Source organism: Miniopterus schreibersii (assembly GCF_964146895.1).
Source record: "Miniopterus schreibersii genome assembly, chromosome: 14".
In the NCBI taxonomy this organism is placed as follows: Eukaryota; Metazoa; Chordata; class Mammalia; order Chiroptera; family Miniopteridae; genus Miniopterus; species Miniopterus schreibersii.
This window is the reverse complement of record NC_138114.1, coordinates 51,064,060-51,087,860: the sequence shown is the minus strand read 5'-3', so window position 1 is coordinate 51,087,860 and position 23,801 is coordinate 51,064,060. Positions and strand designations below refer to the sequence as shown.

Sequence of the window (23,801 nt, the reverse complement as noted above, 5' to 3'; positions counted from 1 at the left end):
CATCGAGCACCACGGGACGTACAGGCTTGCATCTGGGTTCTGGTCACCTTGTTGAACCAAACCCCAGCCGTATCTCTGCACCCAGGACCCCTCAGCATGGGGACACAGTGGCATGGGCAGGGCACCGGCTGTGTCACTGGCTGCGTGCTTGTGCACAGGGTGTGACTTTGCCACTCCTCGGTTGTGATGTGCCTGGCAGCCTGGCTGAGCCCTGCAGAAGCCCCCACAGACATTGGTTCTTCAGCTAGTGCCACACCAGTGAGTGGTGGGTATCAGGAGCCCAGGAGGTCTGGGCAGTTTGCCGTCCACAAGACAGGTGACGGGACATGCCACCCAACTTCCCTAATGCCCCGGAGAAAATCTTCCTTAGAATAAGGCCTTGGCAGGCCTGTCACCTGTTCTCTGGAGTGCCATAGTTTAAACATGACAGCCAGCCTGTTTCACTGTCCTCAGCAAATGTCAGTAGTCATGGAATTTTTTTCTGAACTGGGAGACATGTGGACAGGTCCATAGTGACCTCGCAGGGCCCAGCTTATGTGCTGAGCAGCCTCCCTCCAGCTACGGACAGTCTTCTGTCTGTGGCCCCAACTGAATTGTCCTAATGGACGAGGTCAGGGCTACTGGAGGGCCAAGCCGTACTTGTCAGTTCATTTGCTTGGTTTTTAAAAAGAGTCTTGGTTTAAAACAATAGAATTGTTAATTTACATCATTTAATTTATTTTTAATTACTGTTCTAAAGAGACCTTTATTTGGTCTGTTTGATATAGGGCCTGTGACAATTAACCAAAAGTGAAGTGTAATTTTAACTTAGTTATGATGACTCTCCTGGGTTTTTATTAGAGGATTTTCTTCCAGAAAGTTTGCTTTATAAACATTGACCAGTATTTCCAACTAGTAGATTGATGTCAGAATAATCATTCTAATTATAGAAAAGAAAAAAAAGCAAAGCGTTTGTGGCTTCCCCCTCCTCCCCTCTGTTATAGGAACTAGATTTTCTGATTCATGATCAGTTCTGTGCTCACTGATCTTTAATGCATTTTTCTTGGTGTTTTGCTAGGTCCTGCTTTCTGCCCACCCTCAGAGTTAGTACAGCCCCGTGGGGACATTAGGGCTGATAGCAGATCTTCTGTGCCAGGCCTGGTGGCAGGCGCTCAGTGACCACCATTGTGGCTGCCTGTGCAGGTCTGTACCTCCTAGCACATGCCAGCTCAAACCCAGATGTGTCAGTGGAAGTCTGGGGATGTTCTCAAGAGGCCAAACCAGGGCTCAGCAGGTCCCCTGCTGGGGCCTCACTGTGGGGCTTCACACAGCAGTGCCTTTCCTGGAAACCGGTCCTGGGCCAGTGGCATGTGTCCCAACACCTACTGGACACAAGTCTAAGAAAGCCACATGGCTTCCTGCTCAGAACCAAACTGGGTTTGCAGGGAATGCTTGTGCGGGTGCTGCCCGGTATCTGCAAGCTGCAGGGGCTCAGAGAGCCTCAGGAGATGAAAGGGTCTTTATGGCGTGTTGTTGTTCTGGACAAACAGTAGACAATATAAAACAAAGAGGAAGAAGGCGCCTCCGCTGCTGACATAACCCTCATGACAGCGCCTTTCATTAACTGCCGCCAGCTTACCAGTGGCTCGGGCACAGCGGCCCTGGCCCCACCCCTCGGTCCCAGTGATGTCAGCGCTTTCGGGCCCTCGGAACTTCTCTCAGCAATCATTTAGGGGTCTCCCTTCTCCCAGGGGTTCCAGGACACTCTCTGGAAAAGGTGGTGCTCAATAGAAGGGCCTCCTGGGAAGTCAGAGTAACAGGAATGGTGCCTGTCCTGGGCAGTCTTGCTGGAAGCAGTGGTTCCTGTCCACAGGGCAGGGGGTGCAACCCAACAGGGCCAGCTCCCCCGCTTGCCCTTGGTCCTCAGGTCCCTCCCAGGATGGTCCTTGTCTGTATCAAGCACATCACCCTGATCCGGAAAACTGAGGAAATCATTGTGGTGCTGCGCTCTGCTGAAGGCCCTGCCCTTGCCTGCAGCCGTGTCTCCCTCTCGCTTCTCAGAAGCTGTGCATGCGTGCATGAATGTGTGTGTACGTGTGCATGTGCATGTACAGGTGTGGGTGCCTGTGTATGATAGGAAAGAGGGCTGCTACCTTGGCCAGAGTTCATTTGGGGTCATGTGCATGTACGTGTCACTGAGTCACACCATTCCCATCACAGGCTGAGTGGCAGCTGTGTTGTCCTCTCTGTTGTGAGTGCTGGCCACTTTCCTCTTCCGGGCTCCCAGTGACCTGCTCAGCAGGGGTGTGGCCCTTCCCCTCTAGGTGCACCAACTCACCTCAGCCAGCTGGCAGTGTGGGCAGCGGCAGGTGCCCATCTGTCTGATGAGCACTTACTTTTTGGGGCACACTGTGTGTCCACCCTATCAGGGAGGGTCAGAGAATTCAACAGGATCCTCTTGTCTGATTCCTTTCCCTCGGATCCGCAAGTCACCCACCCCAGCCATGGAGAGTTTTAACTGATTGCCGTTTCAGAGCCTTCAGTTAAGTCATTTAATGATTGCTGTCCTGTCTACTCTTGAATATGTTTAGGACTTGAAATAATGTCTGGGGACATTAGTTACTCACCAGGACTGATAATGCTTGTCTTATGTTCCTAGAACTCAGAAATCCAGGGGACAAGAATGCCTGCCTGTCTGCCAGATTTGATGTTTTAATTCAGAGCCCACTTCCCAGTGCCCAGCATTTAAACCTAGAACCTCCACGTACTGGTGTTGGCAGGCTCCGGCGTGTCCGAGATGCAGCTTTTAATCCCTGGACTCTGGGAGAAGGTCAGCAGCCTGGCTGGGGCTCACAGGCACGCCCCGTTGGGCAGCAGAGTGTTCTGTTGACCTGACTGGCTACACGACACAGCAGGACACACATTTACACTAATGCTCAGTGTTCCTGGGAGAATTATTTGTAGCATAAAAGATTGTGTTTCTCTTCCAGAGTCAGTTCTGTTTTCTAGAGTCATTTCAAAACTTTAAATTTACAAGTTAGTGATTTTCCATTAACGTGTTTTAGGGAAAACCTATGGACAGACTCTGGTCTTGTTCTGTAAACCACCTTTAGAAATCCTTCTCTGAGACGTGCATATGTCGCCCTTTCTATTCATAGACATTTTTACGGCTAGAATTTAACCAAAAATGACAGGATAACAGAAGCAGAGGGACAGTAATGAGTATCACTGACGTGCCCTTGCCTGGCTGGTGTTTCATCGAAGCATTTTCCCCATGGTTTGCAGAATTCACCTCCCAGCCATCACTGGCAGGGGAGGAAAGAGAAACCCCAAGACCCAGGTGTAGAGAAAGGGGAGATGGACCATCCAGGGCCCACAGCCCTGCTGGGCAAGCAGCACCCCCCGGGGACCAGCACGAGCTGTTGGCCTCCATGGTTCCCACTGGACACACAGCACAGAGAAAGTAAGCATGTCCTTGCAGTGGGAACCTGGGAGCATGATGCTGGTTTCAGCCATTGCTTCTTTAACCCAACAGCTGACGCTGTTACAGCCCCACCAACAGCTTCTGTCCCGAGTATGGACACCGCTGGGCCCCAGGTGAAGCCATGGGAAAGGGTGTGCTGGTGGGAGCAATGTCCGCCCAGTGTCAGGGTCTCCAGGGTTTGGTGGACAAGCCCCTGCTCCCAGAAGGTGGCAGCCTCCCAGGTGGGTGCCTGAGCTTCATCAGTAAGCAAGGCTCTGTTATTTAGGACCGATGGCACTGCGACAGGCGGAGATAGCTGAGGGGGTATGGTCTTACTCATTTCAGTTCCTGGTAGATGGCACCAGAGCAAAGCCCCTTGTGAGTGGACAGAGCTCAGGGGGCCCTGCCCGAAGGCCATGCACATACACCTGCGTGTGCCCAAGGTCATCCAGGCCCCCGGGCACCTGGCCGTGGCCAGATCTCCTTTGGACGGCAGAGCCTGGCCTCTTCAGAAGGGCACACACTCCTCGCTAACCAGCTCCATGCTCTGTGCCAAGTAGGAGGTGGATGACCGCCTGGGAAGCAGGGCCCCGTCTGAATTCTTCCATCTGAAACCCTGCCCTGAATGGGGAGCCAGATAGGGGCTAGCCTCCTTCCACCACACCGTGGCTGCCTAAGCAGAGTTTTGCTGTCCTTTAGTTGTCACAGTTTTTTAGGAACATCTCAGAGATGATGGCCCAAATTCAACATGACAATGCCGAGAAGCACTGGACCTGGCAGAGGGGCGGCTGCACTTGTGGTTCTGGTGCTCGAACCCTGTTGTCAAAGCTCCCGCAACTTCATCATGTGTCTGGAATCCAAGATGACATCCTTGGATTCATCTTCAGGCTGATTGCGTCCATGGCCCCTTTGGTTAAAGCTGTTGAAAACTCTGTTTTAAGGCCAATTTCTTTTACACACTTTTCCTTTCAGCTTTGTCAGAGTTAAGTCTTGCAAACATCTGTTTGTGGCTGGAATTAGCACCAGGCCAGCGAGGCCACCGCCTCCCTCTGTCCCTTCGCCTTTGTTTCCGATTTCATGCTATCCAAGGGCCTGCATGTTCTCTGCGTGAAGTTGTCAGTGGGATGAAAGCTCTGGAGCAAGGTCACGTTGAGAGGGATGGACATGAAAGGTAGTGAAATGTATCTTCAAGCCCACCCACCAGCTCCACCCAGCCCCCGGGGGCCAGACTGCAGACGCACAGGGAGTGCTGGGGTTGGGCACCCTGGAAGGGATGCCAACGACCCCAGGGCTGGTACTGTGGTCCTCTTGCTCCTGTATTTTGTGGGGAGGCCCATGACATGGTTGTTGTGGGCATGCCCTGGCAGAAACAGGCATCATAGCATTATTTTTCTTCAGGTCTCAATTTGAAAATAAGAAAAGTCTGATTCTCTTGGTGGTAGTCTGGTTCCTTAAGAACATGCTAGACTACTTCCTCCATCAGCTGCCCATAGTGTGTGTGGAGCTTGGGAAGCAGAGGTCAGGAGGCACAATGGTCATTGGGGTTCCGGGCCTGGGTGCAACTGGACACTTGCTGTGCCTTAAACAGTCTGCAGACATCTGACCTGACTGGTTTCCATCTCCGACTAAAGTCAGGATTAAACCTCACCCCCTTCTTTGTGTAGTCATGACAGTGACATGTGACCCAAAGACAATCGCCCTGGTCAGTGCCCCTGAATGCGCTGCTCAGGTCCAGACATGGCAATGTGTGGGGCCCATGAGGTCCAAGCCATGTGCCAGGGACCCCTTCCCTCTGGGTACAGAATTGGGCTGGAGTGTGCAGGGGGCCAGAGGCCAAGGACAGGAGGCCACAGTGATGCACTGTGTGAGCATCCACGCTGCTCCCTAATGGGCTCTGGGAGCTAGGAGGGAGAACAGCCTTTTGATCCCAGGCAGGTGACACTGCCCACTTTTCACACTGGACCGGGGGCCTGTGTCCCCTTGCACTCCTGCTCCTCGGGATGTCTCCAGAAGGCAAGACATCTGTACTGTCTGCTGAGTGTCCCAGCACCTGTTCCAGCTCTGGGTTGGGCCTGGGGCGTCCTTGATAGTTGGGCTGTCCTCAGAGGAAGGGAGCTCATGGCTCCACCAACTCACAGGTGGCCTTGTCTGTATCAGAAAAACAAATGAAAAACAGAAACAGAACTCATCACCAGTGATAATTAGGGACCAGTGATCATTCTGGGAGGCTGAGTCTTGGTCCCCTTGGTCAGTCATGCAGGTGCACAGGTGTCACTCTGAAGCTGAGCTTCGTCCGCTCCTTGCCCCCCTTCCATGGGCCTCGGGCTCTGTCTGGGGAGAGGGTGCAGAGCAGGTTCTGGAGGCTCAGCCATTAGAATCCAAGAGACGCTCCCTTCAGTAGAGTTTTGGACTTTGTGGGAGTGTTTGTGACGCTGAGTGGGGGATGATGGGACAGACTGCGCTTCTGAGAGGAGTGGGCCAGCTGCACAGGTGCACCTCCAAGCTGCGCCGCTTTCAGCAAATCGGGTGGGCAGTGAAGCTGCATGATTCGCGGAAAGCTGTGACCACAGCCCGCCTGGGTGGGCACGGGCCACCAGCGTGCTTCCCTAGTTATCCAGATGAGAAGAAACAGGAATTTTGTCATCCACGCAGCAGGTGGACAGCCTTGGCAACCCGGTAGGCTCTCTGAGTGCCAGTCAGACAAGTGCTTGGCCTGTGGCTGCTAGTAATGAAATGAATCTCAGTGGCCTTCTAAGAACAGCATTTTGGGTACTTTTTCTCCTTCAAAAGAGTAAGGTCCCTTCCGTAAAAGGTGAGCCCGAAAGGCCGGCCTGCGCGCCTCCGCAAGAGCGGGCTTGAGTATTGAGGCGGGAGGCGCCTGGCGGCAGCCTGACCACCCCCTCAGACTGGCGGATGGGGAACGGGGCGGGTGGGGGAGGTCTTCGCGAGGCCGCATCAGATGTTGAGCTGGCTCCAAGATAAAGCAATTTTTTAAAAAGTTTCCAGCAGATGCCTTTGGAGAACAGTGAATTTCCTGAGCGTCCGGGTGGCTACAATGGCCGTCTGATGCCCCGGCCCGTCATCCATCCCATTCACGGAAGCACTTAAGCCACTTAAGCACATTAGCATCTGGATGGAGCCGGACCTCCTCCAGCAGGGTGGGCAGGGTGGCCTCAGCTCCGGATTGTGCCGCTGGCTCTAATCCTCGCCCTTTGAAGGCCGCCAGACTGATTTGTGACACATGAGTCCAAAAGCCACTTTGGGGGGCTTGACCCGCTTAGCTGATCTGTGCTCTGAATGTCAATGGCCTGTCCTGGTGTGCTCCTTACGGCTGGCGGCTGCCTCCTCTGCCCTGTGACCCCGGGGGAGGGGGGGGTCTGGGTCCATCAGAGGGACCTACAGGGTTCACACCTGGTGGCAGGTTCATGCCCAGGACCTGCAGGGGTGGTTCCTGCTCTCCTGGGTGAGGTTTGCTCAGCACCAGGACCTCACCAGGGCCATCCAGAGGAAAGTGTTTTTAAAAAGTAAAAACTAATTGTTTTGTTGAGGTCTTTTTAAAAATAAACATTATCCAGTCCTTTTTTGAAAAACAGCTTGATTAGGGTATAATTTACATACAAGCCACCACCCAGCTAGAGCCTCCGCATCAGGCCCACTGGCCCTGGGCACCTTGCCTGCTTGTCTCAGACATTCTGGGATGTGACTTGTTCCCCATTCTGTCCACATGTGTGACCATGGGTGTCAGCCCCTTCAGGCCCTGCTCTGTCCACAGCTCTTGGTCACTTGGGGTGTGTCCTGCACTTCCTTTGTTACATGTGTGTCCTGAGTTTTCATGCCCCTCAGAGCTGCAGGTGGGTGGGGAGCTCTTATGATTTGCGTACACGCACGCACACACACAGACGCAGGGTAAGATAGAAGAATTTTCTAAACAAGCCCAAATTTAGTTTAATTTTTAGCCAATCAGATGGTATCCTGGAGGGTGACAGTGCCTGCTCTTCCCTGTCCCCTCTGCTGCCCAGCTGCCACCCCTCAGTCAGGGCTGGTGTCCTCCTCAGCCCATGTCACCTTCTGTGTCCTGTCCAGCTGCCCCAGGCCTCTCTGGGGCTGATCTCACTGCATGTGTGCCCCCAGCGCCGTGGCCGGTTGGCTTTGCCTGCCCTCCCTTGCTTCGCTCAGGCTTTCTCAGTGAAGCCTGCTCAGCTCTTCCTGGCCGGAGCCTGGCCAGGTCAGGGGAGGGGGGAGCAGGGCCACTGCGGCCTGCACTGCTGGTCAGCTCATGGTCCCACAATGTCCTGGGCACCTGCTCTGGGGTCCCTGGACATGGAGCTGTGAAATGGGGTTGAAGAAAGGACGAGCTTGGGGACAGAGGCCAGGAAAAGAGCTGACTGCTTTGAGGTGATGTGGCCTGCGGGCAGCCAGGCGGGAGGCCCCTCTCCTGGGACTAAGTTCCTCCGTGTCTTTCCCAGACTCTCTGTACAAAGGCCACGATGCAGACGGTCCGGGCCGCCGACACCAATGAAGTCGTAAAGCTGATATTCCGCGAGTCAGACAATGACCGGAAGGTGAGAGCCTGTCCCTCTGGGTGGGTGACACACGGCAGCCACCACAGCCATCCGGAGCTGGGGAGGGTGGGGACTGTGCCTGCCCCCACCCTGCTCTGCCCCCACCTGCGCTGACGGCCCATCCTTTGCAGGTGATGCTGCAGCTGGAAAAGAAACTGTTTGACTACTTCAACCAGGAGGTTTTCCGCGACGACAATGGCACTGCGGTGAGTTCTGCTGTCGGACACGTGTCCCTTTCCTTCCCCCTTCCAGCGCCTCCTGTGGCCTCTGCTTTACCAGGACCATGCTCCCCGGGTGCTGTCACAGCCCAGGGGTCAGCTCCTGAACCCTCACCCTCCTGTCACTTCTCTGCTGGGCCCATTCTGCTGCATCCCTGTCTGCTCCTCACCCCACCTCAGGCTGAGGTCACATTAAAAACAGGGAGTGAGGTGACATTAGACGCAAAGTCACTGTTTTCCTCTCTTAGCATTTAGACAGAGCATAGGCGATGGCCATTGGAAATAACAGATATTGTTGCTATTGGAATAAGAAATTGTTTTCTGAGGTGGAGGAAAATTAGTTTGAATACTCAGGGGAACTTCTGAATTTGATTCTAAGATGAAAAAATGCAATGGAGTTGGAGTAGCTTCCCATGCAGTCCCTTGTGTCACATCAGGAGCCTCATGTTGGAGGGGACAGAATGCAGGGACCTGGTCTCTTGGGCTGTGTCCCGTGGTTTCTCTGAGAGCAGACCTGGACCGCCAGCTAGTGCAGACCCTGCGGCTGCACCTGTGGTGACATGGCTTAGGGACCTCAGAGGCTCACATGGGTGTGTGTGCGCCCTGCCCGGCCACTCGGCACATCAAGGGGTCAGCCTCACGTCAGTCACACGTAGGAAGCGAGGTCACTTGGTCCACTCGGAGGACAAGATAAATGGTGTGACAAGCCATTGGAGAGCCTCTCCCCTACACGGTGAGCCACATGGCAGCACGGCCACTGGGACAAAGTACCATCTGCAGGATGGATGTGCCCGTGCCGGACGCGGCCCCAAAATCCATCGCATCCTTCATCAACCACCGGTCTTGTACCCGTCTGACAGAAATTTAATTCAAGCTGGCTCCTGAAAATAATTATTGTATTTTAAGAGTAGTAATCATTGGCCGGGACATGATTGAATGTGTCCATGCCTATTGACTTTTTCTATGATTTATAGCTTTGTTTAGTCGATATTCCCATCGAAATTGTATAATTAATTATAAGTGTGGCTGTCAGGCTGCAGGATGGAGTGCCCTGGCGAGGATTTGGAGAGATTAAATTTTCCTGGGCTGTCCCGGCCGGCCTGGGGATTTCCACGGAGCTCGGCCTGTTGGATGGAGGTGTTTGCTGTGTGTTTAGCAGCTGCTCCAGCTCAAGCAAGGCTCATTGATTTTTCGGCTCTTTTCTTTATCAGTGCTGCGTCTCTGCAGCAACAGTGGAATTTGAGCGGCTGGGATAGCTCCTGACAGATACATATGATCAGCCAGCTGCTTTATCATTGTCCACACACGCTCTGCACTGGTTTTCACTTTGTAATCAAGAAGAATGTTTAAGATACATGCGGAATTGGTTATCATGTTTGTGAAAAATCTCAAAGAGATACAAATGATCATTTCCACAGACATGCAGCATAATTTCTAATCAGAAACATCTCACATCTGGCATGTGGTGCCAGCAACAGGGCTCCCAGATCATCGTTCTGCGTGGACACAGGGTGCGAACAGATTCCCCAGGCCCTGGCATTCGGGGCACTGTCTGCATGCTGGCCCCGCTGGGGAGGGTCCCACCAACCTGTCAGAGCCAAGAGCCAGACAGTGGCTGAGCTGGCCCCACACCCACCCTGCCCAGGGCAGCCAGGCTTGGGGTCTGATGGCCCAGATTAGGGTTTATAAACGCCACAGCAGTCAGGCCGCAGCTGTCACTGTGCAGGTTTGCATCTGTTTGTGTGCATGTGGGATTAACCTCTGCCTTCCTCCTGCTGGAAAGTCCCTGAGGGGGAAGAGCCGTCTGGTGCTATCCACGTCCCTGTCCTTTGCCAGCACGTCTAGCACAGCCCCTGGCACAGCAGAGGCTTAAGGCACCCACGTGGAATCTGGATGAGCATTTTGGAACACTCCATGTTGGCAAACCCCTGGGCCCATAGGGGGTATCTCTTTCGGCACGGGGCCTGGGGGTCAGGCAGGTGGGGTGGGTGGGGTGTGACCATGCTGCAGGACAGGACAGGACAGGACAGGACAGGACAGGACAGGACAGGCAGGGGCACATGGTGACGGGGACGATGGAGGTCTGAGTCCTCCCCAGACTGGCTCTGCTCCTGTTTTATCAGCTGGAAGATTCTGACTCATTCCAAACCAGATATTTATTTGCTGTTCTTTTTATTTAACACCCTTAACAAGTGGAAGACTGGTGAGATTCAAGTGGCTCCATCCTTAAATGCTGCCATCCAGACAGATGGCAGGGCTGGGGGGCTGCTGGGCTGCTTGGGCCCCCAAGCATGTTCAGTAGAGCTGGGAACAGGAACAGGAAACTGCCTCAGGCTCAGGCCTCGCCAGCTGCTTCTCCCGGAGTTTTCCAGCTTCCCTGACAAACTACCGGGGCTGTGCTTATTGGAGCATGTGTGCATGTATGTGTGTGTGTACGTGTGTGATTGCACTTGTGAACTGTGTCTCGAGTACACACTTGCATGTAAGTACACATTGGTAAGCACAGACACACACTTACATTCGGGACTGGTCCACCCCCTACATGCACACCCCCCCTTATAGGTGCATTTCAGTCCCCAAGGATTCCCCTCACTCCCAGCCAGAGTCCTCTCCAGAGGTGGAGCCAGTGTTTCCCCTGCAGAGGCAGCAAGCCACTCTGCACCCCACCCTCCCCTCCCCTGCACCTCCCCCAGGATGTTGAGCTCATGGGGTTTCCACCCGCCTTTCTCACCTGCATATGTGGACTCACATGGCCCCATGGGGTCCAGGCCCCTGACCCTGGGTTCTGAGCCTCACCAGGCAGGGTGTGAGGCTCTCCATGACCGGTGTCTCAGTAGGAATGTGTGTGAGACCGAAGTCCGACAGCTGTGTGGGAAATGGTCCCCTTTGTGTATAAGGAGCTTTGGGTCACTCCTTCCAAAGCATGAGCGCCAAAACCAGCTGCTTGCTGTGGGATTTCCACTCAGCTTCCCTCTCTCCCTGCCCAGGGACCAGGGGGGGCAGGGGAGTGGGGGGAGGGCTGCCTGCAGTGCTCAGGTAGCAGCCTGGCACACGGGTAATTACTGTGTACATGGCGCTGCGATCGCACGCTTCGGGGGTGATGGATGAGGTGGCTTTGAGGGGAGCCCCTGCGTGAGGCCACGTTCCCACCCAGCTGAGAGGGGACATGATTAATGAATGCATTCTGGGGCGTGTGTGGTGACAGCTTGTCACAGCCCAGTGTGGCCAGACGTTGCGTGGTGCCCCTTTCCTCCTGGGGGCACCATGCTCTGTGGGGTGTGCAAACCTGGGGCCATTTTTATCAGCTTTCTACGTGAGGTGGACACTGCTTACCTCTGACTTAGTTTGGGCAAAACAGGAGGAGCGCCCTCCTCAGGACACTGCCTCTGTGGACGGACGCCACTGACGCCACACCATGCCCACCTGCCCGCTGCACTGCGTGGCTTCAGCAGAGTGAGGCGGCTGCTCAGCAACGGGCAGTGCGGGTTCCAGTGCCAGCAGCAGACAAGCTGGAGCCCAAGCGTGGCCTCACCAGCAGAGGGCTGCTGGGCACCCACCGGTACCTAGGGACACAACTGGGCCACTCTCAGTGGGAGGGGGGCGGCCTGCACACAGGCCAGTCGACTATGGGGCATGTTCCTGGAAGTTACACGGCCTCTACTGCTCTGATCACCATGCCCCGGGACCTCGAGGTGCCCCAGACAAGCCCACCAGTGATTTTATTTTCTTTTTCTTTCTTCAGCTCCTAGAATTTGACAAAGAGCTGTCTGTCTTTAAGGACAGACTGTATGAACTGGACATCTCGTTCCCTCCCAGGTAAGGAGCACCAGCCTCCTGAATGAGCAGGTAACTGTCTTCCTCTCGGGCACCAGTGCACCTGTGCAAAACAGTCCTCGGGCCCTGCCTGTGGCCTGAAGAAAGCAACCAGCCAAGAGCAACGAGTGGTTCTGTCTTTTTTTTTTAAAAGATATTTTTCCAGTATGTAAAATATGGCCTCCTCAAACATGTGTGCTGGGGCCACAGAGGCAGCTGTGTTCTGGGTCTTCCACGGCAGGTTCTGGGTGGGTTTTGGCACATCAGTCAGTTGTTGCTGTGTTTCACTGTGACGCTTATCGAATCCTGCAGTCTATAGCAGGGGCGACCCATTCGTCCCTCTGACCAGCCACATGCCCAGGGCCTCCCAGGGGCCTGGAGTCAACAGAGAGAAACAGTGGACAGGAAGTGGACAGTCCCTGGGCCTAGGCCCCTTTGACCTCAGGGTCCAGGCTCTGGCCGAGAGGGCCAGGTACTCAGAGTTCAGGGTCAGCACCCAAACCAGTGGTGCGAGTGTCAGGGAGCCAGAGAGGAGGGACTGTGGGTTCCACTCAGCCCTGCGGCCACGGAGTTGATGCGCAGGTGGAGTCTTGGCGGCCCATGAAGGGGGAGGGGGGGAGGGGGGGGGTCACAGTTCCACTGTCCAGGGTGCTGACCGAGCATGTCTCCCTCGTTCCCCAGTGCTGCTTTCAATATGCAGTATGTGTGTGCTGAGTACTTCCAGATATGTTTGAAATCGGAAGATGTTCCTGGGGATTTGTTCAGATTTCCCCTTCCTGTGGATGGTTGACCGGATATCCTGAATGTCCCTCCCTGTTTGAACAGAGTCATGTATAACTTCCTCAGGGCTTTGCTGAGTCAGCTAAGGACAAAGGAGGCCTGGGAGCCACCGCCAGCCAGGGCACAACCCTCTGCACACCTGTGCCCACGCTGGCCTCCCCCTCTCAAGTTTCTGCCAAACTGAGCAGTCATCCATCCCCTACAGCCCAGATCACACCTGAAGTCCTCCCTCCCATTGGTCCTATTGTATATTTAAAACCATGTCTGTGACCACCAAATAGAGCTACAGCCCCATGGGTTGCCATGTGGGATGTGCAGAGCTGTTTCAAGCAGAAGCATTGCTGGGGGATGGCAGGGTTATGGCTAGGATGGCACTTGTAGGGTTAGTGCCTGCCCAGATGTGTTTGCTGACTCTGCCATGAAATACATGATCTCAGGCATGGTATATGTGTGTATACAGGAGTATGAGCTCTTGTGCACACGGGTAGGTGTGTGCATGTATTCCTTGTATGTTGGGTGCATGTCGGGTATATGGGATGTGTGTACAAAGGATTGTGTGCATGGGTATACTTCTGTGCACTGTACAGCTGCATGTGCATTTGTGCACATATTTAGGCATCACATAGGTTGTGTGCATGTGTGTGTGCACATGTGTAGGTATGCATGTACATGCATAGGTACAGTGTGTGTGTAGGATGTATGTGAGTGGATTATGGGCAATTATGCTCGTGTGTGTGGTCCATTGATTTGTGTGTGCGTGGGTTTGAGTGTATGTACATGGTGCGTGTATACATGTATGTATGCAGAGTTGGTATATACAAGCATGGTTGTATGTGTAAATGTGTAGGTATGTGAGTGTACGTATGAATGTGTGCATATGTCTTATGGGATGTGGGAATGTGGGTTGTGTGTGTGTGTGTGTGCCTGGGTATGTGTATACATGGGCCTGTCTGTATATATGTATATGGGTGTGTATAAGGTGTGCACTGAATGAGTATGGGTATGTGTGTGTACATGAGGTATACCTGTGTGTGTAGCTGTGTGCATGTACATGGGTGTTTACATGGGAGTATATACATGTGTAAGGTGTGAGTGCACATGCAGTTTATGTGTGTGGTGTGCATACACATGAGTGTGTATGTGTGCCTACAAATGCATCTGTGCATGGGTGTGGGTATGGATGGGCATGCTGTCTGGATGTGTATGGTTCATGGGAGTGTACATCACATGAGTGTCTGGGTGTGTATGTTGTGTGGGTGTGCATGAGTCTGAGTCTGGGTGTGTGTGGAGGTGCATTGTTTGGGTGTGGGTGTGGGTGTTGTGTGGGTGTGCATGGATCTGAGTCTGGGTGTGTGTGGAGGTGCACTGTTTGGGTGTGGGTATGGGTGTTGCGTGGGTATGGGTGGGTGTGGGTGAGTGTGGATGTGTATATTGTATGGTTGTGCATGGGTCTTAGTCTGGGGGGTATGGGGGTGTATGTTGTATGGGTGTGGCTGGGTCTGAGTCCGGGTGTGTGTGGGTGTGTGCATTGCATGGGTGTGGGTGTGTATATAATGTGGGTGTGGGTGTCGTCGGTGCACAGCTTCCAATATGAAGCCGTCTATTGCTGATGGGAGTGGTTGGGGACTTGTGACTGGTCACCCCACAGACCCTGACTTAGAGCAGAGGGTTAGAAGCTCCGAGGACTCTGCCTGAGGTAGCAGTGACACTGACACGGGGTGTCCTGGACCTGTGTGGCTTGAAGAGGTGGCTGTGGGGGAGTTGTAGGAGCGAGAAAGCACTTGGTCCAGGAGACGCCTTCGGGAAGATCAGCTCCCTGGCCTCCTTACAGGCTCCTTCTGTGCCACACTCCAGCATCTCCTCACCAGGGCACCCTGCGAGAACAGAGGTGGGAATCCCATCCCCCACACCAGGGTCCAGTCCGGAAACCCCAGGGTCTGAGGCCAGACTGCTGGATGCACAGCTACCTAGCAGCACCACAGAGACTCCGTATCACTGGGGCCTGTTATCCCCCAGGATGCCCAGGGTGGGGAGGGGCCCCCTGTGATGCCCAGAAGCTGCTGCCCACCAACCTCAGGGCTGCTCCTGCCTGGGTTCGGGAGGCTGCTCACCTAGAAGAAGCACCCCCGGTGTCTGAGGCTATGTCTCATCACCTGATGCCACCTCGGTGTGGCAGGGCATTTGCTCCCCACACGGCCAGGCCTCCAGCACTTCTTGGGAGGCGGGGAGGACTGAGCTTGGGGAGCATGGGCCACCTCAGCTATCACACACGGCCTCGCTGGGTTGGCTTCATCTCTTCAGAGTGCAGTTACGGACACCTGTGGGCATCAGCTCCTTCAGCTGGCTCCTGTCTTCAGAACCTTTTGGGACTTTTTGCCCTTATTATTTAAGTGGTGAACACATTGCAGCCTGGCCGAGCCATTTGGTCACTGTCCTGGTGGAGGTGAGCTCACCAGGGCCTCCCCAACATCACAGAGTGAGACCTTGTCCCCAAGTGCAGCACGTCCCTGCTGGAGGGACAGAGGATGGGAGCGTTTCTCCCCACTGAGCTCCTGTGGCTGCAAGCATTGGTCAGTCACACACCCATGACAGTCCCCCCAGGATGTTTCATTAGCAGTGGGCCTCGTAATGAGAGTGACCGGGGTCCTCTCCAGCAAGGCCATCTGTTACTATTCTCTATGAACTAATAGAACATCACTCCTAATGATTGTAACTTAATGCTGCCTGTCATTTTGCTAGAAAAGGTGCTAATATTTCAGACATTTATAGAGCCTTCAATGCTCGTTCTCAGCTCCAGGCCCAGCCATGTGTAGCATCTTCGTTAGAGACAAGTGCAGGTGGCTGGGTGGTGGACAAGAGGCAGAGTTGCTGCAGGTTGGGCTAGACTTGGAACAGCAGGAAGGTGGTTGTACAGGCCCAGGGTCGCCCCTGCCTGTGCCTCCAACAGACACTCTGGCAACCCCACTAGGAATGGGCCAAAGAAGACCTCGCATGCCCCATGGGGTCCCAGGGGCTCCACATGTAAAGGGCTCTACACCCTTAGAGTGGCTGGTGGGCAGATGGGATGTTGGCATGACTCTCCACACTGCTCTCTGAAAATGCTGCTTTGAGTTGGCAAAGTTACATTAGTTGTTTGAAGTTAACGTTGGTGAGAAAAAGCTTCCTCACACTGTATCCAGGCCCTGCAGAGGGACAGGTTGCCCTGCCCCGGCCTCCTGTCCAGCATCCACTCAGGACTCTCACCTCTGAACCCAGATTTGGGCTGCTCAGAGGAGATGGCGGGAGCTGTGCTCCTGGGGAGAGCCCAGCGTGAGTGGCAGTGGCAGAGGCAGTGGTAGCAGCTTGGACGGGCAAAACCTGTCTTCTGCATCCTAGCTGGGGGAGGGGGAGAAGGGAGGGCCCTTACAGTTTAATTCTGAGGTTTAAATAGCCTAAAGGAGAAACAGAGTGGTGAAGCTGCCTTTCCCTCTGCCTGTTCCTATAACCCTGAGTGGCAAAGGGGCAGTGGGCATGGTGGGTTCCAGAGCCCAGTCCCTGTGGGGTACATAGTCTCCTTTCCAAGTGCTGAGCCTTCAGGACCAGACCCTGACGACGGCCTCCTGCTCCCCCAGGAGCCCCTTCAGAACCTCCATTCCCTGAAGCCAGAGGACTCAGGATCCCCAAGAAGTGGCCCATCAACAGGGAAGGCACCCTTCCTGCTGTCACCCTGGACTGTGTCCCCACCTCGTCCCACAGCCCCTGCACTCTGTCCATGTTGAAGATGGCTACTGGCTGTCCTGTCATTGCCATTGGCTCACTGTCAAAAATAGCCCAGTGTTTGTGTAAGTCCTTTAGTGAAGTGACAGAATCTTTCCGCTTAGTAAGAAGAAAAACATGTCCAGAGTGGCTGGTGTTGGCTTTGGGGACAAATCTCGGGAGAGTGGTGTCTCTCACCCATGTGGGCCCAGGACCCCTTCACACCATTAGAATGACAGGACCCCAAAGAGTTCTTCTATGTGGCTTATCCTATTGATAGTTACCATAATTTAAAAATTTAATTTATTTTTAAATGACAGTAATAAACCATTGCATGTTAACATAACATCTGAATGAAAAACATAACTATTTCCTAATCAAAAAATAATTCGCAGAAGAATGACACGGTTTCACATTTAAAAGACTTTTCTTAAAGTTCAGCTTATAGATGACAGCCGGGATCTCCTATCTGCTACCATTCAGCCCCACTGGCTGCTCTGGGTGGCATGTGAGGTGGGGTGTCCCACTAAGGGGGATGTCCATGGCCTCTGATCACCTCATCCCACCAAATCCAAGAACCGTGTGTCCAAGGCTTGAGGGTCAATAACGGAATTGTTTGTGCTGCTCGCCAAGAGTGTTCTGAAAAGTAGCTGGCTCTGTGACCACAAGTGACACTGAGGAAGGGGGCGAGTGCCAGTGACACAGCCCGATTCCCACTGCACCCACACCTGCCCATGGTGCAGCCTCAGCCCTGTGAGGACCAGACAGCATCTTAGTGTGGTTTTGAATGTAGTGTCTGCCTTCTGGACCCTGAAAGGGCCTTCAGGACCCCAGTGGTCCACACACCACACTAAAAACCAGCCAAAAGCTGGAAATAACCACGGTGCACCACTGGCGGGGATGGACGGCCACTGGAGGGGATGCCACATGACAGTGCACCCTAGCATGGCCCTGTGAACAAACCAACTCGTGTGCAGAGAGGATGCTGCCCAGCTCTGTCTGTGTGCACATTGCTGCAGGCAAGTCTGGCTGGCAGTGCTGGGGTCAGTATCCTTGACCTCCCAGGCAGTAGTAGGAGGACCTGGGGCTGCTAGTTGTGCCAGTGGAAGGGTGAGCATTGCTGTGCTGTGGGCGTGTTATGCTTGAGCATGAAGTTGACTGAAAGGCCAGGAAAGGGTCAGAATCCTGGCTCCGCCTGTCTAAACTTCTCGACCTATTTACCGTCCTCAGAAAAGCGGATGAGGAATCATAATACCAAATTATAACTTTTTAAATTTTTTTTTAAATATATCTTTATTGATTTCAGAGAGAGGAAAGGAGAGGGAGCGAGAGAGATAGAAACATCAATGATGAGAGAGTCATTGATCGAGCCCGCAACCCGGGCATGTGCCCTGACCCGGAATCAAACCCTGATCACCTGGATCCTAGGTCGACGCTCAACCACTGAGCCACGCCCGGCTGGGCCCAAATTGTAACTTTTTTAAAAAGACAAAAATATGCATAACGGGGATAAACCACACCACGCCCATCTGACTGCATGAGACTGTCTCTCTTCAACAGATACATTTATTTTTAAGTTAAGAATTCGGAGGCTCTTTTCAAATGTTTTGTGGGCCTTGACTTAAAGTTTGGCCATCTATAGATTCTTATCTAAAACAACAAGTATAAAATTGTAAAATCTGTGCAGAAAGCATAAGCTCCCTGCTATTCGCCAGGCCTGGTGCACAGGAGGGAGCAAGGACATCTGTCTGTCCAGCTGGTCCCTGAGCCCTGGTTGGACGCGGCCCACGCAGATGTTCAGGATGGAGTGCTGAGGGGTGGTGGACCAGAGAACCGGTTGTAGGAAAAGCAGGCGATGCCCGGGGGCCCTGGGGTGCAGGTTCACTCTGCCCAGAGGTGGGGCCAGCGCCTCCAGCCTCCCTAACCTCCAACTCTCTGGACGTGACATTGCTACACTTAGTAGGTCAAATGTTGCCAGGTCCTCCTTCAGCTTTTTCTTTGAGTCTAGTGATTTTTCTTTTCTAGGAGTTTCAGTAACACCTGGTGTTTCTGAAACCACATATTTGAGGCTCAGGTTGTGAACGTGGGAATAGGCTCTAGTGACACCTCCCTCACTTTCTCTGTAACCAGGCCGGCCTCTGTCAGGGTGCTTTGGAAGTCACCATGTCAGCTGCCATGTGCAGGACTGTGATATGGAGACGGTTGCCACTTTACCAGCAGAGTTCGAGGGCCCTGTCCTCACCCTCCCTGAGGGGCGTAGCAGCACTCATTTTCCTGTCTCCTCCTAGTGGAGCTGGTTCAGGAAGGGCTGCCCCCCCACTTTTCCTGCTGAGATGGGGTGGCTGGAGAGTCTGGCAGATTGAACCTGACCAGCACAGCAGGGCTTTGTGTTGTGGGCCTCGGGGCCTTGGTGACGCCCCGGCCTGCCCAGCCCGCTTACATGGAGACCTGAGCCTTGTTGGTAGGGCTGGTCTCCCAGCAAAGGGGCCACTGCCCACATCCTGAGTTGCAGGGAGGTAGGGGGGAGGGCAAGGCCCCGAGGACAGGTGGGTGATTGTTAGCTTTATCACCCTGCCATTCATTATGGCGACTTTCCCCCCCGCTGTCCCAAGTCCCCACCCTGCGTGGGGTTTGCTTTCAGATAAGTCTGAGTGCACAGCAAGCACCATATTAATCAATGTCAGCTCCCAAGGGAGCAGGCCCCGGCACTCTGCTGCGGGGCCGTCCTGGGCAGCGCCTCCTCTGCCACCCACACCCAGCGCCTGGCCAGGGAGAGGAAGGACGTGGCACCGCCCGGCTCCCCTCCTCCAGGCCATGCTGGCCTACCCGAGACCCATCCAGACCAGCAGCACCCTGTAGGCTCGTAGACTGGGCCTGAGAGTGGCTGGGGAGCCCCCAAGGCTATGGGGGTGAGGGACTGGCCATCGCTCTGGGCTCTCAGTCAGGTCCCCACTTGGGACAGAGAGGGGGCAGACCCAGCGCTCTCTGAAGGCCCCACGGTATACACGGGACCGTCACTCAGAGCTACTTAAAAGTAACCTTTGGTGTGCTGTTCAAACCAGGACCTGCTGGATTTACACTGCACCTTGGTTCTGGGGTGCATCCCCTTGATGGGGGGCATCGTGGTGCAGCTCAGATGGGACCCAATTGCAGGTGGTTTCTGAGAGGGGGTTTTCTGTCGTAGGAACAATGTCTCGGCTACGACTGAGTTTCCTAGAGCAGGTGGTTCCTAGAGCAGGTGGAAGTCAGCCCTCTCTGTCCAGACTGCATCTCCCAGTGGCCCTCTGCAGCCCAGCTCCTTTGACTCCTGGCAAGCATATGTGGCCATATACCTACCCCTCATCTGAAGCCCCAAACAGGGCAGGGCTGGGGCCAGGGAGCCACATGGCTGGACACCCTCACAGTGCCACAGGGCAGCGATGGAATGCTCTGGAGGCATAGGAAGTACCTGACTCAACATCCGGCCACCAGAGAGCACTGGGCTGCAGGTGGGGAGAAACAGGACATCATCGGGACATCCCAGTGCCACAGGTTCTCTTCTGGGTAAAAGACCCTCCCACTCCCTTCCAACCTGCAAAGACCAGCTGGTGGTGGGCTCAGCGCCCACAGGCCCAACCTGGGGGCTGGCAGCACCCCCACTTCTTACCCACGTTGGGGTCACTTGTTGGTCAGTTGGTTGGCTGTGGTGGCTGCATTCCTGAGGCCCCCCTTGGCCTCTTCCGGTGGCCAATAAGGTCAGTGGAGTGAGGCCTGTATGGCCAGGGCAAGGACAGTCTCCACCACAATGATGACCCCCAAGGCTGTGGCTTGGGCACCTAAATGCTTCCTGAGAGGAGAACTGAGATGGGAGCAGGTTGTGGGGACGAGGGCCTGTGGCCATGTTGGGCCCCAGTGTCTGGAGGTCCTTCTGGGCCAGAGCCCCACAGCAAAGTCACCTGCAGAGTCACTGGGGTGCAGGTGGGGAACTGGGTACGTCAACGTTACTAGGATGAGTGAGGTCCTGATGCCATTTTTTCCCCATGCAGTTTTAATTGTACTTTAGACCATGTCCAAAAACAAAAGCAAAGTGTAATAGATGATCCTGTTTCTTTAAAGGAATTGTGATATTGAAATTTTGTTCTAGAAACTTCTGTACGGGTATTCTTCCCCTGGATGACATTGTCCATCCCAAGGGGCTTCGGGAAAGAATCCAAACAGCCCTCTGTGGCCCACAGAGCAGAGGCCAGAAGGGGCTGGAGCCAGCAGCTCTGACCTGCCTGTGTCCTGTCTCCCCAGCTACCCATACAGTGAGGACTCCAGCCAGGGCAGGCAATACATGAACACCCGGTGCCCCGCCTGGTGCGACCGCGTCCTCATGTCCCCATCTGCCAAGGAGCTGATTCTGAGGGTAAGTGGTAGGCAAGCCCTGGCCTTGTCCTGTGGGGCTACAGGCAGAGCTGGGTGTCTGGGCCCCTGTGAGATCTGATACTGGGAAATTTTCAGGTTTTCTGTAGACTCTTGATTTTCCAGTGTTTTTCAATTCCCACATTTTAACACAAAAGGAATGTTTTCAAAAGAATCAATATCTGAATAGGTTTTGTCAACCTTCTCAATATAATCATGAAAAACTGTAAGAATTCCAGCATTGATCACCCAGGCAGCAGCCTGCCGCTCAGTGTGATGTGGGCAATGGTTAGGAGAGGGAGGGACTCCATGACCCCACCGCCTCAGGCCATCGCCAGACCCCAACTCCTTTGTTTTGGGTTCCAAGTCCTCCCCTCCAAGCCCCCTGGGCTGCTCCAACGGGTCCTGTCGGTGCTCCTGTGCCAGACCCTGTGCCTCACTCAGTGGGTAACGGGTTGCAGGCAGGAGGGCAGAGTGCCCATGTGCTGCCCCAAGTGCCACACCACCACCCACTTACCTCCCTTCCTGCCCTGCTCCACATACCCCATGACCCCTGCAGCCCCTGCTAAGAGGCCCTGCTAGCCTTTTCAATGAGGATTGGGCCCTGGATGCCCTTCCCTGAGCCTGAGCACCCTGGGGGGTAAGCCTGGGCTCACTGGGTCTGCAGGCTGTCTCTGAGGGCCGGGACCCTGGAACCTTCGCAGTCCCCGGCCTGTGCGCAGGGCCTGCCTCGGCCCTCACCTGTCAGCTCCAAGCACGTGGGCAAGCTGAGCACAGGCTGCCGGCCAGAACAGGTGCTTTCAGGAATGAGACAGGTGTCACCTACCTGGAAAAATGTTGGAAATCAAGAAAAGTGCATTTTGCACTAAGACAGCTCAAGAGCTTAGATGGATGAAGAGGGCTGGCGGGAATCCCACGCCGCCTCCACGCCTTCGGCCAGGGCTCCAGGCAGTTGAGCAAAAGGCCCCGTTTCAGACTCTTACACTCACATCTCCTGTTCGGGGTGAGACTGGACGCTGCAGACACGGTGGGGCCGAGCTGGGCGGCGGGCGTTACAGGCCGCAGATGCGCCAGGCTGTTCGCAGGCCTCATCCATCATGCCACGCTCGGCTTCCTCATGTTCCGGCTGCCTCCCGCCAACGACGCTGAAGGTGGCGGGCGCGGCAGGGCTGCCTGGCGGCCGGTGATGGATGCTCAGCGAGGTGTGCCGCGCCCCCGTCATTTGTTTATCTGTCTCAGGATTATGCAGTTGGAAACCTACAATTTTATGCTGCCTTTGTAAATTACCACGCCACCTTTGATGAATGTCCCCACTTGGTTGGGGTGGCGTTGCAATCATGAGGCATGGAAGTGCTCACTTCCTGGCAGGTGAGCAGCAGCAAAGTAAATCTGGCCGTAAGCTTCCTGCTGCATTAAAGATAATTCAGCTTTAACTGTAGAGTCTCAGATGTTTCAGCTGTGGATAGAAAGTCCCCGCCCCGTCAGAGCTGACTGATTACCAGGAACAAGCCCTTTACCCTCAAACCCAAAGTAAGGTGTCTGCCAGGCACAGCAGGCGGCGGGCACAGCAGTTCATGACTGTGAGGGTCCCACCGACTGCAGTGGGCTTGGGGCACCATGCCTCCCCACAATCCAGGGCCAGGCGCCAAGGTGCAGCCACGGCTGCCAGAAGCTTCCACCCACCACCCACCACTCTCACGGAGCCCGTGGACTGCCACTCTGCTCCCCAAGGAAACCCCACCATTCCTGCTTCCCACACCATACCCTCTGTTTGCTTTTCCCAGTCGGAGAGCGAGGAGAAGGTTGTCACCTACGACCACATCGGGCCCAATGTCTGCATGGGAGACCACAAGGTGATGTGACCAGGCTGCGATCCAGGGGCTGGACCAGCGGAGCGGGCGGCGGGAAGGGCAGGCTGCTCACGGCCTCCTCAGTCTGGCTTCACAGAATAGGCCGAGTTGTCTGTCTTTTCTTAATTTTAATAAAATACCAGAAGGTAGGTAGATAAGTAGGTAGGTGGGTAGATAAGAAAGCAGAAATGACTGGTCACAATAGAATAAAATACACAGTTCAACTACTTGTAAAAAACAAACAAGAACTCTGTCTCCACAGATTATTTCTGTAGCCATTTCTCAAGGTGCATTTGACGGGTTTTATTGTCCTTATGCCGAGCCAGTCTCAGCAGGCAGGTGGTAAGTGAGTGTCACAGGTCAGCGCTTCAGGGACTAACTTTGTCCCTGCACCTGAGCCTCAACTAAGGGCTGTGCTGGCAACAGGTGGTGCTCCCCCCGCCCCTCAGGCAGACTGGAGGCCTCCACACTTTCCTGTTTTGGAGGCCCCTGGGTATGAGACGCAGCCCCTACGCTGGCACCCGGCAGGAGCAGACCCAAGCGAGGACAAGGACTCTGCCCCACACGCACACCCCCCCCATTATTTGGGGGCATAGCAGTCTTTAAATCAGTTTTTACATTAGTTTTTATCTGGAAATAATACCTCTTTACAAAACACGAAGGCACTTTGCCTGGAGCCCCTGGTCGTCCAGCCTGGCTTCATTTCCTATCACCCGGGTCCCGTGCGCGACAGGGTAACGCAGCCTTGGCCTCGAGGTCACCAGCTCCTCAGCTCAGGCAGCCCGAGAGGGGGAGGGGCGGGTCGGCCGGCCGGCTGCCCGAGTCCTGACACCCTCCTCTTCTCCCGCTGCAGCCCGTGTTCCTGGCCTTCCGCGTGGCGCCCGGGGCAGGTAAAGCTCACGCACACGTGCACAAGTGTTGTGTCGTGCAGTGACGTGTGGTAAATATGGCTCCTTCCCTTGAGTTCACCTTTTCTGAGCTTTTCCTGGTGTGTCTGTCCCTTTAACAAACCACTGGT

General features: G+C 54.5%; 1 protein-coding gene across 1 annotated transcript in view; it reads left to right on the top strand.

Moving 5' to 3' along the window:
* The window catches only part of INPP5A (inositol polyphosphate-5-phosphatase A), a 134,192-nt gene that overhangs the window by 108,994 nt on the left and 1,397 nt on the right, over window positions 1–23,801 (top strand). Inside the window, exons 10-15 of the mRNA XM_081158094.1 lie at window positions 7,909–8,004; window positions 8,136–8,210; window positions 11,965–12,038; window positions 20,826–20,937; window positions 22,718–22,786; window positions 23,637–23,723. Of these exons, the coding sequence (XP_081014220.1) occupies window positions 7,909–8,004; window positions 8,136–8,210; window positions 11,965–12,038; window positions 20,826–20,937; window positions 22,718–22,786; window positions 23,637–23,717 (507 nt within the window). The 3' untranslated portion in view covers window positions 23,718–23,723. The remainder of the gene's footprint in view (window positions 1–7,908; window positions 8,005–8,135; window positions 8,211–11,964; window positions 12,039–20,825; window positions 20,938–22,717; window positions 22,787–23,636; window positions 23,724–23,801) is intronic.